The sequence below is a fragment of the Phacochoerus africanus genome, chromosome 4, assembly GCF_016906955.1.
Source record: "Phacochoerus africanus isolate WHEZ1 chromosome 4, ROS_Pafr_v1, whole genome shotgun sequence".
Taxonomy (NCBI): domain Eukaryota; kingdom Metazoa; phylum Chordata; class Mammalia; order Artiodactyla; family Suidae; genus Phacochoerus; species Phacochoerus africanus.
The window spans coordinates 3063967-3082875 of NC_062547.1; the positions used below are offsets into that span (position 1 = coordinate 3063967).

The following is an 18909-nucleotide window of genomic DNA, read 5'->3' on the forward strand; positions in this document are numbered from 1 at the left end:
AGGAAACAGTTAACCCAGCTGTCAGGCACTACGGAGGGCAAGGGAGTGTGCAGACAGGGCCGCGGGGCTATTTTGAGTGATGTGCAGACTATTACTTTGATTAAAATAAAACATGAAAAAGAAAATAAGGTGATGGACAATTCATTTTAAAAAAATTTCTTTTTTGTCTTTCTCTAGGGCCCCACCCATGGCATATGGAGGTTCCCAGGTTAGGGGTTGAATCCAAGCTGTAGCTGCCGGCCTGTGCCACAGCCACGCGAGATCCTTAACCCAATGAGCGAAGCCAAGGATCAAACCCGCAACCTCATGGTTCCTAGTCAGATTCATTAACCACTGAGCCATGACGGGAACTCCAATTCATGACTAAAGTCTCTTAGGCCCTACAGATTACGTAATACTACAATTCCTGTTACACTGTTTTAATTAAAAAATTAGCAGCGTTCTCGTCGTGGTGTAGTGGAATCAAATCTGACTAGGAACCATGAGGATGAAGATTCAATCCCTGGCCTTGCTCAGTGGGTTAAGGATCTGGTGTCCCGAGCTGTGGTGTAGACGAGGCTCAGATGTGGCTTTGCTGTGGTGTAGGCAGGCGGCTACAGCTCCAGTTCGGCCCCTAGCCTGGGAACTCCTATATGCTGCAGGTGCGGCCCTAAAAACCAAAAAAAAGAAAAAAAAAAGTCCACGTCCCCATTAGAGGACGGCCCCTGGGTAGGGCCCGTTCTACCCGCCCTGGCATCTCCAGGGCAGGGTCTTCTCCGGAGTGTTGGGTGGTGGTGGCCCCAGAACCACGTCTGTGTGCGGCGATGCTCTGTAATAACCTGCCCGCGAAAAGAACCTGAAACGGAAAGGATGCGTGTCCGTGTTTAACTGAATCACTTTGCTGTACAATCGAAACCAACACCATGGTCAATCACACCACGCTGTAAATCAACTACAATTTAAAAAAATGTTTAGGAGTTCCCGTTGTGGCGCAGCGGAAAGGAATCCGACGAGGAGCCATGAGGTTGCGGGTTCGATCCCTGGCCTCGCTCAGTGGGTTAAGGATCCGGCGTTGCCGTGAACTGTGGTGTAGGTCGCAGCAGACGCGGCTCAGATCTGGCGTAGCTGTGGCTGTGGCGCAGGCAGGCGGCTGTAGCTCTGATTAGAGCCCTAACCTGGGAACTTCCATGTGCCATGGGCGCAGCCCTAAAAAGAAAAAAAAAAAAAAGTTTTTCTTTTTAAAACATTGTAAATCAACTAGAAATTTTGTCTTTTTAGGGCCACACCCATAGCACATAGAAGTTCCCAGGCTAGGGGTCGAATCAGAGCTGTACCCGCCGGCATACACCACAGCCACAGCAATGCTGGGTCCTTAACCCACTGAGGGAGGCCAGGGGTCAAACCCGCATCCTCATGGAGACTGGTCAGGTTTGTTTCCGCTGAGCCACAACGGGAACTCCTCCGATACATTTTTTTAAAAAAAGATCTATGTGCAAATCTCTGGAACCTATGAATGCGATTTTATTTGGAAAAGTTGTCCCCCCCCCTTTTGTCCCCCCCACCCCAGCATACAGAAGTTCCCGGGGCAGGGACTGAACCTGTGCTACAGCAGCAACCAGAGCCACTGCAGTGATAATGCCTTACCCTGAGGCCCCATAAGAGAACACCAGGAAAGTTGTCTTCGCAGGTATCATTGAGAAGGATCTGGAGACCCCTGCAGGAAAAACTGGAATTCAAACCTCTTGGATACCTGGGTGGGCGAGTGACTGGTGCTCTTAGGAGACAGAAGACGAGACCCTCAGAGGAGGGGCCGGCTGGAGGCAGAGAAGAGTCGGGGGATGAGGCCCAGGAAGCCAGCAATGCCCACAGGTGCAGGAGACAGAGAACAGAGCCTCCCCACCACCCCGGAGGACCCAGTCCTGCCCGCGTCCCCGCTGCGCAGGCCAGGTGTGCGGCTGCCCAAGGTGCGAGCCTAGGGCAACAGCACTTGAAAAGCCACCCCGCTGAGTCCAGGACACAAACAGCTCGTCGGGGCAGCACCGGGGAGCTACAGCAGCCTTCACAGAGTCTTTAATGCTGGGCCCTCAGAACCGCCTTCAACGTGACCACAGCTGGACGGCAAAGTGACTCCCGCACGGCCCCCGGATCGGGCAAGCCCCTCGCGGTGATGGGAGGAGGCCCAGGAAGCACGGCTGAAAACTATACACACATCTACTGCTTGCTCTGGGTCTCTCTCCAGTGACCCTTTTAAAAAAGACATCAACGGACTCCATGAATCCAGTTTTAATAGGAATCACTCATGACTTTGTTTCCGAAGCTTTCGGATCGTCAAGGGCAGCGACGTGGATGGAACTCGAGACTCTCACACTGAGTGACGTGAGTCAGAAAGAGAGAGACAAATACCACATGCTGTCACTCAGATCTGGGATCTAAGATTCAGCACACATGAACCTTCCCACGGAAAAGAAAATCATGGACTTGGAGGAGAGACTTGTGGTTGCCCCAGGGGGAGGGGGAGCTTGGGGTTAAGGGATGCAAACTATTGCTTTTGGAGTGGATTAGCCACGAGATCCTGCTGTGTAGCACTGAGAACTAGGTCCGGATCCTTACAACGGAGCACGACAATGGGAGGAAAAATATGTATACATGTATGTGTAACTGGGTCCCCATGCTGCACAGTGGAAAAAAAGATGGTGTTGGGGAAATAACAATTAAAAAAAGGACATGATGGAAGATGTTTGAGAAAAAGAACGTTCACATACGTATGACTGGGTCCCTATGCTCTACAGCAGAAATTGACACAACACTGCAAATCACCCATAGGCTCATAAAAATGAAACTAGAAAAATAACTGAATAAAAATGCATGGGAAGAAAAAGAGACCCCCAAGGGCTTGCTTGGCTCTGGTCAGGCGAAATGGAATGGGAGACGAGCAAAGTACTCCGTGGTTTTAAAGCTCACACTTAAGTCAACCCCCAGGACTAGGAACTGCAGAGAATAAAGCTCCCCTAAAGTGAACCCGGGAGGTCAGCAAGGCCGGGCTCCAAAGAGGCGAACACACAACGACATGACAGCTACACCTGCAGAGATGAGCGGGAGGGGTCCATCCACCTAAGAACCCCCCCGCCCCCACCGCACCACTGGGGGGGGGCTGTCAGCACTCGAGGGCGTGGGACAGGAATGACGCGGTGGTCGGCAATGCCCCCGAGGGGGGTGGGGTCAGTCACCGGACCTCGGGTATCCCCGGAGCCAGTGGCGCGGGCAATAACCTCTCCATGGTGGGGAGCGGGGGCGGGGGGGGGGGGCCTCGTGAGCAAGACATCGGTGCTCTAGGCCTCGTGCGGCCTGCAGTGGCCGTGTGGGCTGCCCCCACCCCCGCTGGATGTGGACGGGCCTCAGGGTGTGGCCATCACAGAGGTGGCTCCAGGTCCCAGGGCCATGAACCTGGAAGGACAGCCTGGGCACCATCGTGGGACCGCGTGGGAGGAGCAGGGGAGCAAAGCCCAGAGGAAGGAAGCTGGGGAACACACATGTGCACAGACATGCACTCGAGCACACATGTACACACACACGTACAGATGTTGCACAAGAGCAGACACGTACACACAGGCACACACAGAGGCGTGAGTGCACACCCACACACACGTACACGTATATAGGTGAGTGCACACGTGTACACACATGCACACGCGTGCACATACGCATTCGGGCACACATGCACATATGTGTGCAGACTGCATGAGCACACAGTGCACAAATGCGTGCACGAGCACACACATGCACAAACACGCACACATGTGCACACACAAACATGTACACAATGCACAGATTCGCACACGTACACATATGTAGATGCACACGAGTGCACACATGTACACACGTGCAGACACGAGAGCGAGCGCACACCTGTACACACACGCACACATGTGCATGCTAGCACACACATGTACACACACCCATGCAAGGCATGTGTGCAAGTGCACACATGTACACACACCTGTGTACAGACGCATGAGCACACACGTACACACACATGCACTTGCAGACACGCGTGCAAATGCACACAGCAGCCACCAGCACAGTACATCATCTCTGCTACCTGCCTGGACCTGTGGCCTCATCTAGGCCTCAAACAGTGTCAACTGCTCCCGCTCTGCTGGCGGTTCCTAAAAACAGCTCCTGCGAGAGCTGCTGCCGCCGCCCCAGGGCTGTGCCGGGTGCGCCCAGGGCTGGTCCCCACAGGGGCATGGGACAGGAGAGCTGCTGCTGGGGAGCCTGCTCCCGGATGCTCGCAGAGCTGTGAAGACGGGTTTGCACGAGGGGTCTGTTTTCATACCCCCCCGACCCTCTTGCCATGTTCCTGTTTCTAGGAAATATGTGACGAATAAAAACTGGGGACTGAAAGAAGGCTGAAAAGTGCACAGGCACAGACACGTGCACACACTGCCTGGTCTCAGCGTTCAGGCCCCCGGCCCTGCAGGTGCACCTGCAGAGCTGCCCTGTGTGTGGAGGTCGGCGGTGGCCCCTGCCCTCATCTGCCCGGGCCCGGCTCCCTCGGGTAGTGATGAGAACATGCTGCGGAGGGCACCTGCGCCCCTCTGCCCACCTTCCCGCTTTTCACAGCATCCACTGATTCCTAACGCAACTTCCCATGAGGACCCTGGCTCCGATGAGTCGGCCGGCCCGGGCCGGCACCACAGCAGCTGCCGTCACCTGTCAGCGTAACTCCAGCGCACCGGCTGTACTCTTTGTTGGCAGTGGAAAACGCTTCAGTACTTTATTGAAAGAAAGCAATAAATAACACTGTGATAAAAATAGTTCAAAAGTAGACTGTACATATACTTTGTTACATAATCAGCAAGTTCCCAAAAGATTACTAGAAAAACAGAATGGCGACAAGGAATTGTACAAGTAGATTGAAAGCAGAAACCAAAGGCAAGAAGACAGGTGTCTCTCCCTATCAGCTGCATAATAAATAATGCACCGCGATCTGAACACAGTTCCTGCTGGCTTTTAATATGCCACTTAAAAGATAAAAGTTACATTTGCTACTTATACAATCCAAAATGGCTATATCGTCAAAATCTAAAAATGAACGACTAGGTCCGTCTTTAAACCTGTTTACAAACAGATGTAAAGAGAGGATTTACGTAAGAAAAATAAGGCCTTTATTAGGGTCGCGTCGCATTATTTCCAGGGTCTCTCGCTTCACGAAGGGCTCCGCCATTGGTCCTCTCAGAGCGTCTGCCGGGGCCTGACCCCGCCTGCCCGCAGGAGGAGCGCGGGAAGGTCTGGGAAGGTGCTGGAAGGAAGGTGCTGGAAGGGGCGGGCGCGGGGCCCAGCCCACCGGGTCTCTTTCCCCAGCCCCCGCCGGGCCCCCGGAGACCAGGCTGGGGAGGAGGTAAGCGGTCCACAGAGCTTTGCGGAGGGTTCTGACAACGCTTCCGGTCCAGATTTTATTAGACACTTAACACCCAGTATTCATCTCTCCACGCTGCAGAGTAAAGCTTTTCTTGCTAGAAAAAGTACAGTTAAGGTCAGTCCTTAAAATGTAACAACTGCTTGAAATTAGGTTGGCTCACTTCAAAACGACTGTTGCAGAGCCGAGTCACATGGTGTGAAGGTTAGTGCAACTGTGTCTTGATTTTACAAACGCAGTAAAATCCTTTCCTCTGTGGCGGTTTATTATTAAAAAATTAAACAATGATAATTACAATAAAACGCACAATTTACAAAAGCCCTATATTTGTTCATAAGATTTATACATACAAGCCTTACCGCACATTCATTTGAAAGACTAAAATCAGATATAAGAACATGAACGGATTTGAAAGGATATTTATAGCCTGGATATACATGAAAAAGTAAGTAGCTATATAAATGAAGTCATAAGTTTACATAAATATAAGAAACATTAAATTCTAAAATATTTTCTCTAGGGTATTCATGAATTTTTCTCTAATTAAAAACTCTGTAATAAAATATCTCCGGGTCCATATAACAAGTATGAACAGACGGACGAGTCCATCGGGGTGGAGGGTCTCTGCTGGGCCACGGCTGCGCGTCAGCGGTAGAAGTAGTGGGGGTAGCCTGGAAGACAAAGGCGGGCACGGATCAGCGCCGGGACGGGCCGCGCGGACGGCAGGGCGGCTGCGGGGGGGGGGGGGGGGGGCTCCTGGGCCTCGGCCCCTCGCCCACCTGCCCTCCCCTCCCCTCCTTTCTGCGCTTCCGCTGCTTTGAGCGTCTAGAGAAACGTCACGGGCCAAGTACACGGAGGAGAGGGGTCCCCGCCTGACCTCCCTCCGGCCCACGTCTAGAGGCTGCTGATAAACACGAAACCAACCAGGCGAACGTCCCGGCTGAGACGGGAGGACAGGCGAGAGCAGGAGAGAGACGGGGAGCTCGGGCGGCTTCAGGGCAGGCTGCGCGGGGGGCGCGTCAGCCCCGCGCTGCTGATGGCGGATGGCCGGGTCCCGGCAGCGCCCACGAGGTCCCCGCAGGAGACCCCGGGCCGGGCTCGGAACCACTCTCCCTGCGCTTTTCTGCCCTCTGCTCTCCGGCCGCCCCAGCCCAACGTCAGCGCGGACGCTGGGGCCCGGCTGCTCCCCACTCACCGGCGGGGCTTCAGCAGGAGTAAGTCCTGACTGTGGCAGAATCCAGCCTCTGCGATCCCGACACGCCGCCTGTTCCGACCGCCGCGAGGGAGGCGTGCAAACACAGCGTGCAGTTAGTCGTAAAACGTCACACGGGCGCAGGTCCACACACTCACACCCACACGGCACCTGCACCTCCTGAGGTTCCGGGGAAACTTCCAGAGGGCGGGCGAGCCAGAGAAAGTGAAGCTAAGCGCCTGCACGTGGGGGTCCCCCTTGCCCCACCAGCCCTGGGAGGCCCGGGGGTCCGGGCTAAAACAGCGCTGGCACGCCTGGGGACACAGAACCACTTCCTGATGACAGCTACCTGGCGCAGCAATGTCATTTTGCCTTCAGCCCTCTGGATTTACGGGGCGACTGGACCTCCTTTGGGCCCTAAATATGGCACCTGGCAGAACGGGTGAGCAGAGAGAGCAGCGACCCCCGGGGGATGACAGTGACGGAAGAGGCTGGGCCTACTCGGCCCTGGGAGCCGCCGGCACTCCCTGCCGGGGCCCTGGTGACACTCCCCATGGGGCCGGTGCAGGGTGGCCAGAGGGGAGCGGTCTAGCAAAGAGGAAGCCCTGTCTCAGTTCCCGCCGGGCGTCATCTCACAACTGACGGTTTTTCCTGTCGGGAAACAGGCTGCCTGGCCCAGCAGGTGAGCCCCTGCACCCCGACCCCGTTCAAGGTGAACAAGAAATTTCCTCCCTAAGCGCCCAGCAGAAACTCGCGGCTCCCGATTCTACGTTTTTGGTTTCCTCACTGGTCCACTGGAACACCTCTTATCAATACTCTGCCCTGCTTCTAGAAAGGACGTTAAGGCTGCTGATGGAAACGGATCATCTTTATACATCCTTCTGCTTCTAAGGGCCCCACAGCCCTGCTGCTGTTTGCCTTAAAGAGCCGTGAAAACAACCCATTTTAACTGCTTATGCCTTAGGGTAAAAAGTCATCTCCCATGTAATAGAGCCCCACACCTCTCTCAAGGCTTATCTTAATCTAAACTCTCATGTGAACATTTAACAGGCAAATGCAGTTTACGTTGAGGAGCTGGCAATGAAGCTATGAGAAAAATAAGAAAGCACTCGTTTAGACTATTCTTCAGTAAGCTGAAGGCCAAATTACAGTTAAAATCAGGAAAAATTAACTACATGCTCCTTGGGAGAGAAATACTCCTAGCATATTATCAAACTCTGGCAAAGAGATGCAGTTTTGTTTCTGTTTTTGTTTTTGTTTTTTAGTTTAGATATCATGAGTTTATTATGAAAGACGTGGAAATTATTATTATTTGTCTTTTTTAGGGCGGCACCTGCAGCATATGGAGGTTCCCAGGCTAGGGGTCTAACCGGAGCTATAGCCGCCAGCCTAGGCCACAGCCACAGCAACGGCGGGATCCAAGCCGCGTCTGCGACCTACGCCACGGCTCACAGCAACGCCCGATCCTTAACCCCCTGAGCAAGGCCAGGGCTCGAACCCATGTCTTCATGGATGCTGGTAGGATTTGCTAACCGCTGAGCCACGGTGGGAACTCCTGGAGATCATTTACGTGAGGAACCAATTTCAGAGCTTCCGTGGAAGAGGCAGCCGTCCGCGAGGCGCTGCAGCGGGACGTCCATTGTCTATGTGTTTGCCAAGAACGGCGCCACCTCTAAAGCAATGACCCTGCCGCCCGGAACTCCTCTGACGCCTCCGTGCCGGGGGAGAAGACCGCGACCCCGGCTCGCAGGCTCGCTCCGTCCACCTCTCCACCCACTCCCCTTCGGAGCCTGACCCACAGCCCCCACGGCGGCCTGCAGCGCTTCTTCAGATTTCCTGGAAGCGCAGAGCCTCCTGTGGCTGCAGTTTCAACTGCCTTCTTTCACCCAGGACTCAGTCTCAGAGGGAAGAAACTTTCTCAAGGCCTGTCCTGCCGTGAGCCTGGGAAAAGCAGAGAAGGCAGCTTTTTAACAGAAGCGCTGCCCTGTACGTCAGCCTCCCTGCAAGCCTCCAGCTCCGCGAGGCATATTCCTAAAGGCCCTTCGCTCGGGTTTTTACGAGGCAGGTGAGAGCAACGAGTAAACCTACCGACGGGGAGGGCTGACGACAGCACACGGCAGAGCCCCCGCCGTGCACCTTAAACCACGGCTCCCGTGGCCTGTGCGGCCCTGGCAGACGGCAGGGGCGGGCGGTCAGCCAAGACAGGAGCGCCAGCGTGACCCCAGCTACGCCCACACAGCAGGCGCTTTCCTCAGAGCCCTCTGTGCCCCTCGCGGCTGGCCCAGAGGACGCCGCCAAGGCAACCCTTTTCCGGAAGGGGACACGGAGCGAGTGGGGACACAGCAGAGCTGAGGGGTCTGCCAGGGACCCTGGCCAACCCTAACTAGCGGGGGTCCCCCGGCAGGAGGGCCGTCAAAGGGAAAAGCAGCGCGTGGCTGGGAAGGACAGCGGCGGGCCCGACGGCGGGGACGCTGCCTCCGCCGTCCCCCTTCTCCCCGTCCCCGTGCGGCACGAAAGGCACAGACAGCGGCAGGGACGGAGGGGAGATGGGGAGGATGGACGCCCTCTCACGAAGTCACCAAGGTGCCTCGGTCGCCCTCCCCGGGTGCAGACGAGTCCGAGGTGGAGGCCGTGTGGCCGAGGGGCCTCTGAGCGCTGCCTGCCACGCGCACGTCTGGACAGGCGGGGGCGTCGCGCTAACGCTCTGAGAACACACGTGACTCTGCGCTTATCAGCTGGAGGAAGATGCTGATACTCAACCAGACAAGCACTTGCAAACCACTGTGCGACCGCGCCACGCGCACACACCGGGTTAGGATGACCTCCGGCGGCGCCGCGCCACCTACCGTCCGGCTGCGCCTTCTTTGGCTGCAGGGGGGGTGAGGACAGAGGGGAGGTGGCCCGGAAGTCCGCGGGGAGGACCTCTGAGGACCCGGCGGCCACACCACGCACGTCCTTCGGTCTGAGCTTTCTTCTCCAGGAGGGTGCTCTCCTAAAGCTTTTGTCGTCGTCCTGGTGCAGGGAGGACAGGGAACAAGACGGACTTTACACGGAGGAGCAGCCCTTTAAAACGCCTGCACTGGCTACTGCACCTCTGCGCACACGTATTTAACCCCACTGTGTGTGTGTGTGTGTGTGTGTCTGTCTGTCTGTCTGTCTTTTTAGGGCCGTACCCGCGGCATACAGGCGTTCCCAGGCGAGGGGTCGAATCAGAGCTACAGCCGCCAGCCTTTGCCACAGCAACACGGGATCCAAGTCCCGCGTCTGCGACCTACACCCCAGCAACGCAGGGTCCTTACCTAACCCACTGAGCAGAGATCAAACCTGCGTCCTCACGGACACAGGTCAGGTTCGTTACTGCCGAGCCACGACGGGAACTCATGTGATTATCTGCCCAAATCAGGAACTTGTGACAGTGGCAGAGGCGTGTAACACCTTCGCGGGGACCCTGCTCTGTAAGCGAGGGCGGAGCTGGGCCTCCCGGGGCACGTTCCTCCCGCCAGGAGCAGCTTCCACGTCTTTGTTACACAAATGCCTTGTCTTTCTAGGACCCCGCCGTGGCCTACGAAGTTCCCAGGCCAGGGGCTGAATCGGAGCCGCAGCTGCCGGCCTGCACCACGGCCCCAGCCACGCGGATCCTTAGAGGTTTCCTCTTGTACACGAGCTGACACGCTTTCCCGGGTCTGAAGACTGTTTTCGAGCGGTAAACAGGTCTGCCTCAGGGGGCGACAGGGCCAGCTCACGGCTTTCGGGTCCCGGGAGGGGACTCACACATGACCGTGAGTCGCGGGAGTTGGGTTTTGTACGCGGGAGTTGACCCCGCGTCTCTCAATATGAAGTGTGCTCCGGAAGCACAAAGCCTCTGGGTCGGGAAAGACATCCAGCTGTCCCCAAACACACCCACTCCACCCTAAGCCGAAACCACTGCTTTACAGTGTGAAAAACTGTCCCGAGGGATACCGAGTTAAAGGGCAAAAACTTATAAACAGCAAAAAACCCCACCATGTCTTACTGACGATACTAGTTTTCTTCTTTTCTTTTCTTTTTTAGGGCCACACCTGTGGCATGTGGAAGTTCCCAGGCCAGGGGTCGAACGGGAGCTGCAGCTGCCGGCCTACACCCCAGCCACAGCAACGCCAGATTCGAGTCTCATTCTGCAACCTACACCACAGCCCACGGAAACGCCGGATCCTTAACCCACTGAGCAAGGCCAGGGACCGAACCCACATCCTCAGGGACACTATGTCAGCTTAGACCACTGAGCCACACTGGGAACTCCTGATATGACTTTCTTCACAGCTCATTTGTTAATACATGTTTAAGAGAAAAGCCTAACTTGTTAAGTAAAATCATCTCTACATTTAGAAGAGCTACTCTAGTTACAGGGGCTCACACAAGCAAAATAAAACAATTTACATTGCTGCAACTTTAAAACCATTAAGCTGAAAACTCACCTCATCAAACCGCCTGTCAGTCCCCACGACCAAAAGGTTGTTAAACTCTCTTTCCAAGACAGCACGAGCCTGCAATCATAAAACACCAGCACCCTAAAACTTTCACCTTAACATCCGTAAACCATGTGCTTTAACCAAGACTTGAAAACACACCCCTCAAACCAAGACAGTCTTTTACTGACTTGTTCGTCTGTCTGTCTTTTTACGGCAGTATCTGCAGCATTCGGAAGTTTCCAGGCTAGGGTCGAACTGGAGCTGCAGCTGCTGGCCTACACCTCAGCGACAAGGGATCTGATCCGTGTCTGCGACCCACCTCGCAGCTTGCGGCGACACTGGATCCTTTAACCCACTGAGCGAGGCCAGGGATGGAACCTGCGTCCTCATGGAGACCAGCATAACAATATTTTATTGTATTTTTTAATTTTTTAATTTTTAATTTTTTTTGCCTTTTCTAGGGTCACTCCCACAGCATATGGAGGTTCCCAGGCTAGCAGTCTAATTGGAGCTGCAGCTGCTGGCCTACGCCAGAGCCACAGCAACGCGGGATCCAAGCCGCGTCTGCAACCTACACCACAGCTCACGGCAACACCAGATCCTTAACACACTGCGTGAGGCCAGGGATTGAACCCACAACATCGTGGTTCCTAGTCGGATTCGTTAACCACTGCGCCACGACGGGAACTCCAAGAATATTTTATTATTTATTTATTTGCTTTTTAGGGCCATATAAAAGTTCCCAGGCTAGGAGGCTAAGAGCTGCAGTTGCCAGCCTATGCCACAGCCACGGCACTGCCAGATCCTTAACCCACTGAGTGAGGCCAGGGATCGAACCCACATCCTCGTGGATACTGGTCGGATTCACAACCCGCTGGGCCACAGTGGGAACTCCATGTCAATGTTTTACGTGGGGGTTAAATGTCAGTCCACGGATGGGCACTTAGGGGAGGAATTCTTGACCTCTTGGAAATTACAGATAAAAGCGTGCCTCGTGGTTAGGGGCTGGTACTGGCAAAAGATAAACAATCTTCTATAGAAGAATTTAAAAAACTGCTGAAGCTCAAATGAGCCCACGAGTCAAAAAGAATGATACAGGGCCGGCACCCATAGGAACAAAATTAACAAAACCTTCCTCTGGCACGTCAGAGGCCTTTTTCTCTCCACATAAGAACTAAATGCACGGCACTCTCAGCAGCCAATGAGGACGCCGGCCCTCGTTTGGTTTACTGCGAGACCCACGCTTCCGAGGGAAAACGGGGAGACGTGGGCGGAGAGGCGGAGGAGTCCGCGTTCCTGGGTGCGAGCCGTGCGGCCCGGCGTGGAGGGGCGTCGCGGCCGTCTGGTCCCGGCCACACGCGCCCCCCCGCCCCGGGGGAAGCCGCGGCGGCGGCGGCGAGGCGGCACGCACCTGGGTGTTCTGCGTGGGGATCTGTAACAAGAGGGCCAGAGCGCTGAAGTCGAAGGTCTCGTCCAAGGCCAGGAGCGCGCCGTGCACGCCGCTCTCGAGCAGGTTGTTGGCGTACTCCTTGAGGCCAACGGAGAGGATCCAGCGGATGACGCGGTCGTTGCTCCAGACGAGCACGTCTGCGGGTGAGGGAGAGCCGTCTGAAAAGCTCGTCGCCCACGTGCCCGCAGCCCCCAGCTCCCGACCACGACGCGACTCCACAAGGGCTGGGAGGCCCTGCAGGCGGGCAGCCCTCCGGCGCTCACACACCGCGCTCGGGCCCGTTTCTACCCGAGCGGAAGCTGTTCGTCCTCCGCGTGAGCCCAGGATTAACGACGTCGTTACCCCGTTCACCTTCAGGACGGGGATCCAGGGCTCAGGGACGAAAGGACACATAAGAAGGTGAAGGCCCGCGAGGCCCCGTCGTGGCTCAGCAGTGAACGAACCCGACTAGCGTCCATGAGGACGCAGGTTGGTTCCCTGGCCTCGCTCAGTGGGCTAAGGATCTGGCGTTGCTCTGGCCGTGGCGTAGACCGGTGGCTACAGCTCCACATGGACCCCAAGCCTGGGAACCTCCATATGCCTTGGGTGCAGCCCTACAAAGACAAAAGGACAAAAAAAAAAAAAAAAAAAAGGGAATGCCCATCAGGCACGAACATGGCTCAGATACAGACTCCCATACACTTTGTTCCCGTCATCAAGAGTTGGCACTGTGTCAGGACAGCTTGCTCAATTCAGCACAACCCTTTCATTTCTAATTGTGAAGCCTGGAGTTCCCACTGTGGCTCAGCGGGTTAAGAGCCTGACTAGTATCCATGAGGACGCAGGTTTGATCCCTGGCCTTGCTCAGTGGGTTGAGGATCCGGTGTTGCCGTGAGCTGTGGTGTAGGTCGCAGACGTGGCTCGGAGCTTGAGTCGCTGTGGCTGTGGTGTAGGCTGGCGGTTACAGCTCCGATTCAACCCCTAGCCTGGGAACCTCCATGTGCTGTGGGTGCAGCCCTAGAGAAGCCAAAAAAAAAAAAAAAAAAAGGGATCTGGGAAACAAGTGAAACAGCTTCACACACATCATTTCCAAACGCTTCTCTAGACAAAGGCACACACAGCATGAATGCTGGCTACTGGCTTTTCTCATGCTTCCCCGTAACTCAGTCATGACCAGACCGTCCTTCAAATGGGCCATCTCTCCAGCCATTAAATTTTCACCTTTAATTTCTTAGTAAAAACCAGGGATGAAACCATCACACACCCTCACAGAGCTGCGTACGGATCAAAGAAAGTAACCTCTGACAGTGCCCACAGTGGTTCAATGAGTATTGCTATCACTATCATTAGTGATTCCTTTATTTTCTGAAAATTCTGGGAGGTTTCACTTTTTTGGCCACACCCATGGCACGTGGCAGTTCCCAGGCCAGGGATCGAACCCGCGCCATAGCAGGGTCCGGGCCGGACCCTTCACCTGAGCCCCAGGGAGCAGGAGGTTCGATTCTGAGCCGGTGTCGAAGGCTCTCTTGCCCTGGCTCATCCCATTCAGAGGCACAGGGAGTGAGACGAGCACCCCGCCTCCTTTCTAACCGAGACGCCTGCCCCCTCCCCGGCGAAGGACAGCCCATCTGCCTCCAAGGCCCGTCCCTCCAGCCTGGGAGCAGAGCTCCCTGTCCTCCGTGCTCCTCGAGTCCGCAGACAAATGGCCAGAGCAGCACTGTTCACGGTGACATCAAGGGAGTGCCCTCTGCGGCGGGAGGACCGCCCTCGAGAAGGCGCCTCTCGCAGAGGATGCCCTCCATCCGTCTCCAGAGGAGAGGAGGAGGCCCGAGATGCTCTACACTCGCCGTCCTCTGCCACAGGCACAGACAGCAGAGTGGGTACGGGCTGCTCTGCTGTTCTCTGCCAGCCCACGGGAGGAAAAGCGAGGCGGCAGGAGGATGCACCTTCAGACGGAAGCAGCCCTAAGAGCTCCCGGCATCAAGATAGATGGAGAAATGATCCCAATAAACGCATTTTGGATACAAAAAGAGAGAAGAATCAAGTGATCGACCAGCAGGATCCTGTACTCAGCTCTGGAGTTCCCTACAGTGTGTAACCAGCATCCCTGGAGTTCCTTACGGCGTGCGCCAGCATCTCGGGAGCTACCTACAGCATGTAACCAGCATCCCTGGAGTTCCCTACTTTGTTTTGGTTTTTGTTTTTTGTTTTTTTTTGCCTTTTCTAGGGCTGCAATCACAGCATATGGAGGTTCCCAGGCCAGGGGTCGAATCGGAGCTGTCGCCCCCAGCCTACACCAGAGCCACAGCAATGCGGGATCCGAGCCGCGTCTGCGACCTACACCACAGCTCGTGGCAACACCGGATCCCTAACCCACGGAGCGAGGCCAGGGATTGAACCCGCAACCTCATGGTTCCTAGTCAGATTCGTTTCCGCTGCACCATGACGGGAACTCCTGGAGTTACCTACTTTGCGTACCAGCATCTCTGGGAGACGCAGGGCATGTCACCCAGACAAGAATTCTCTAACGTCGTGGGGAACGTGTTTACCCTGAGACCTTGACCTACTGACTGAGGTATAAGCCCACGCACGCAGGCGCCAGTTCTCTGGTCGCGGAGGCGGATGCTGGCACCACTCCTTTTACCCCTCCCTCCTCCTCCAGGGGGCCAGATGAGTCTCCTCCACTGAACGCATTTCCTGATTTGCTTTTCTTTTAAAATAGGAAATCACCAAGGCTGCGAATACACCGGGAAGCAAGAACTATGCCGAATCAACGCAACAGACCGTACTAGCCTTTTAGTTCATTCTGGCTTTCTTCTCTTCTTCTCTCCAGTTCTTTTCGGTCATAATTTAACCTTCGCAGGCACATAATTCCACACTGGAAACTGTTTCTATTTCCGATTAAAAAGAAAGAGAAAGAAAAACTTTAGACGAGGCAACAGGCACAGCCTCTAGCCAGCCGGCGAGGCGACCCTGCGGCGCCCACCTGTGGAAACTGTCGACCATCTTCAGCTGCCCGCGGAGGTCCTTCTTGGTCAGGTGGTCCAGCATCCGCGCGTCCACCAGGCACTCCATGAAGTAGCTGCGGTACTGCGGGAGGCCCAGGCTGGGCAGCCACTCGTTGCCGATCCACTCGTGGTTCATGTCCCCGTAGGCCAGGGTCTGCTTTCAACAATTGAGAACCATCAGTGCGGGGAGCAGCCCCGGAGAAGCGGCCAGAGGGCTGTTTACATGACCTTGAAACGGGGCTTTGAAGCTACGACACATTCTCAGAGGCTAAGGGCACTGGCAACAAGGCTGCTGTGTTTGCAACTTCAACATAATCCTGTGCCTTGTTGACCACCTTTAAATTGCCAGCAAATTTGCCAGCTTTCCACAAAAGGGATTCTACCATTAAAAAGCCATGCTCATTTGTGCTCATAAAGTGCCCTTATTCACCAAACCACAATAAAGCTGCAACTGGCCACACGCTACTCTCCTGACATAGCTTTTATGTGCGACAATACGCCAACAAAGAAGGATCACGACTCATGAACAAGTTTGAAGGATCAATCGAACCTACTCACTGCCTTTATTTTTAACACTTTGTTTCCTTCATGGACATGTTAATCTCACAATCCATCTCGTGAATTAAAACAGTTTCGAAAGCGAGAAGCAAGCAGTAACTGACAGGACTGAAAGGACACAGTTACCGCCGGAGACCTCAGCTCTCCTCCTGCAATGACCTGGGAACGGCCAAGGCCGGCCTCCAGCCAACCGCGCAGGGACCCAGAAGCTCTGGGCAACACTGGCCCCCACCTGACCCTGCTGGCATGTCATCAACTGCTCCCCCGGGCAGCAGCAGGACCCGCTTTGTGCGGGGACAGGGCATGTTCTTTACGGCAGACCACCTCAACATATTTAAAGGGACTGAAATCACACAAAGCATGTTCTCTGACTTCAGCGTTGAATCAGAAATCATTAAAAAAAGGCACCCAGAAATCTCCCAAATATTTGGAAATGAGCACGCTTCTAAATAATCCATGTGTCAAAGAATGGAGCACAAGTGAAATGTGAAAATACGTGCAACTGAATAGAAGTGAAGATATAATCTATTAAAAAACTGTGGGACACAGTTAAACCGGTGCCTGGAGGGAAACTGACAGTATTCAATACTTGCGTGATACATGGAGAAAGGCTGAAGAGAAATAACCTGAGATACCACCTCAAAAAACCTGAGGAGTTCCCATCGTGGCTCAGCGGTTAGCAAACCCAACTAGTATCCATGAGACTTGGGTTTAATCCCCGGCCTCCTCGCTCAGTGGATTAAGGATCTGGCATTGGCCGTGACCTGTGGTATAGTTCCCAGACGAGGCTCGGATCCCATGTTGCTGTGGGTGTGGTGCAGGCCAGCAGCTGCAGCTCGGATTCGACCCCTAGCCTGGGAATCTCCATATGCTGCGGGTGTGGCCCTAAAAAGACAAAAAGACCAACACAAACAAACAAAAAACAAAAAAACACTTGAAACAGGAGTTTCCATCCTGGCTCAGCAGAAACGAATCTAACTAGTGTCCATGAGGAGGCAGGTTCGATCCCTGGCCTCGATTGGTAGGTTAAGGATCTGGCCATGAGCTGTGGTGTAGGTCACAGATCATGCATTGCTGTTGCTGTAGTGTACACTGGCAGCTACAGCTCTGATTCAACCCTTCGCCTGGGAACCTCCTGCATATGCGGCCCTAAAAAGACTAAAAAACAAAACAAAACAACAACAACAAAAAAAAACAGAGTTCCCGTCATGGCTCAGTGGTTAAGGAATCCGACTAGGAACCATGAGGTTGCGGGTTCGGTCCCTGCCCTTGCTCAGTGGGTTAAGGATCCGGCATTGCCGTGAGCTGTGGTGTAGGTTGCAGACGCGGCTCAGCTCCCACACTGCTGTGTCTCTGGGGTAGGCCAGCGGCTGTAGCTCTGATTCGACCCCTAGCCTGGGAACCTCCATATGCCACGGGTGCGGCCCTAGAAAAGGCAAAAAGACCAAAACAACCCCCCCGCCCCCCCCCCCGGAGTTCCCATTGTGGCTCAGCGGAAACGAATCTGATTAGTATCCATGAGGATGCAGGTTCGATCCCTGGCCTCGCTCAGGGGTTAAGGATCTGGTGTTGCCACAAGCTGTGGTGTAAGTCACAGATATGGCTTGGATCTGGTGTTGCTGTGTCTGTGGTGTAGGCTGGCAGCTGCAGCTCCAACTTGACCCCTAGCCCAGGATCTTCCATATGCTTCAACTGTGGCCATAAAAACAACAAAAAATGAAAAAACAACCCAAAATCCCCAACTTGAAATGAAAATCAGATTCTTAATAAATATCAACAAAACTAACTCAAGAGAGAAGAGAAACTAGCTCAAGAGAGAAGAGAAGACTGGAGCTCCCTGGTGGCTCAGTGGGTTAAGGATCCAGCATTGTCACCGCTGTGGCTCAGGTTTGATCCCTGGCCTAGAAACTTCCGCATGCTATAGATGCGGCCAAAAAACATAAACAGAGTGAAAGGGGACGTCAGCACAGACCCTACGGACACTGACAGGAGAGTAAGGGCAACTGTGCACAACTCGAAGCCACTAAAGTAAGGTGGTGCGTCCTTCCTTCCTTCCCCTCCTCCTCTCTCTCTCAGTGAGAAGAGACCGGGTGGATACACTAAGGAGAGCAGTGGGCAGGAGAGTCCGTCTGCCCTGGGGTAGTGGTTTGGGCTTTGGGGGGGGGCCTCACCACGGCATGAGGATCACACCAGTGCCGCAGCAGCAGCACCAGCGGACCCTTGACTGCTAGGCCCCCGAGGAACTCCCTGGGCTCTTCTCATAAGGCAGCCGGCTTCAGACTGCCCTCTCTCAGTTTCCACCATGCAAATAAGGGGTTGAGACATGGCTGTTGTGGCTGGTTGATATTCAAGGCCACTCACTGAGCACTTGGAGGGTAAGACAAAGTGGCTTTTGTGACACAGAATGGCTTCCACATTCCACTGACAAAAATGGTCCCATTTCTCCAAAGACATAATTTATGAAAGCAACTTAGAAACAGAGCCTGTATCTATTAAAACTCAAATGTGTGGTTATAAACCACCTAACCCACCCACCCACACATACACACAAAACCTCTACCCTAAATGGCTTCACCACTGAATCCTACAAAACAATTTTGAAAAAAAAATACCAATTCTACACAATCTATTCCAACCTAAACAGAAACACCTAACTCAATGAGGCCAGAATTATCTTAATACCTAAAGCAGAGAAACACATTACAAGAAAACTACAGACCAATACCCCTCATAGACACAGATGCAAAATTCCTGAACAAAATATCAGGAAACCAACACTCAATTAAAAGAACAAGATATCAAGACAAGTGGGGTTTATCCCAAGAACATAAAGTTGAGTCAATATTTGAAAAACCAGTGAAATTCACTCAATCAAT

At 54.1% G+C, this 18909-nt stretch overlaps 1 protein-coding gene across 5 annotated transcripts in view; it reads right to left on the reverse strand.

Moving 5' to 3' along the window:
• Positions 1-4741: 4741 nt before the first annotated feature.
• The window catches only part of PPFIA1 (PTPRF interacting protein alpha 1), an 88606-nt gene continuing 74438 nt past the window's right edge, over positions 4742-18909 (reverse strand). For 2 of the 5 annotated variants that reach the window (XM_047775022.1, XM_047775025.1), the window contains 7 exons: positions 15454-15629; positions 15261-15358; positions 12450-12625; positions 11045-11113; positions 9437-9602; positions 6594-6662; positions 4742-6069 (listed from right to left, as the gene is read on the reverse strand). In XM_047775022.1, the coding sequence (XP_047630978.1) occupies positions 6604-6662; positions 9437-9602; positions 11045-11113; positions 12450-12625; positions 15261-15358; positions 15454-15629 (744 nt within the window). In that variant the 3' untranslated portion in view covers positions 4742-6069; positions 6594-6603. Of the gene's footprint in view, positions 6070-6593; positions 6663-8086; positions 8532-9436; positions 9603-11044; positions 11114-12449; positions 12626-15260; positions 15359-15453; positions 15630-18909 lie in introns of those variants that run through there. The other 3 variants (XM_047775023.1, XM_047775026.1, XM_047775024.1) reach the window with 2 other exon arrangements.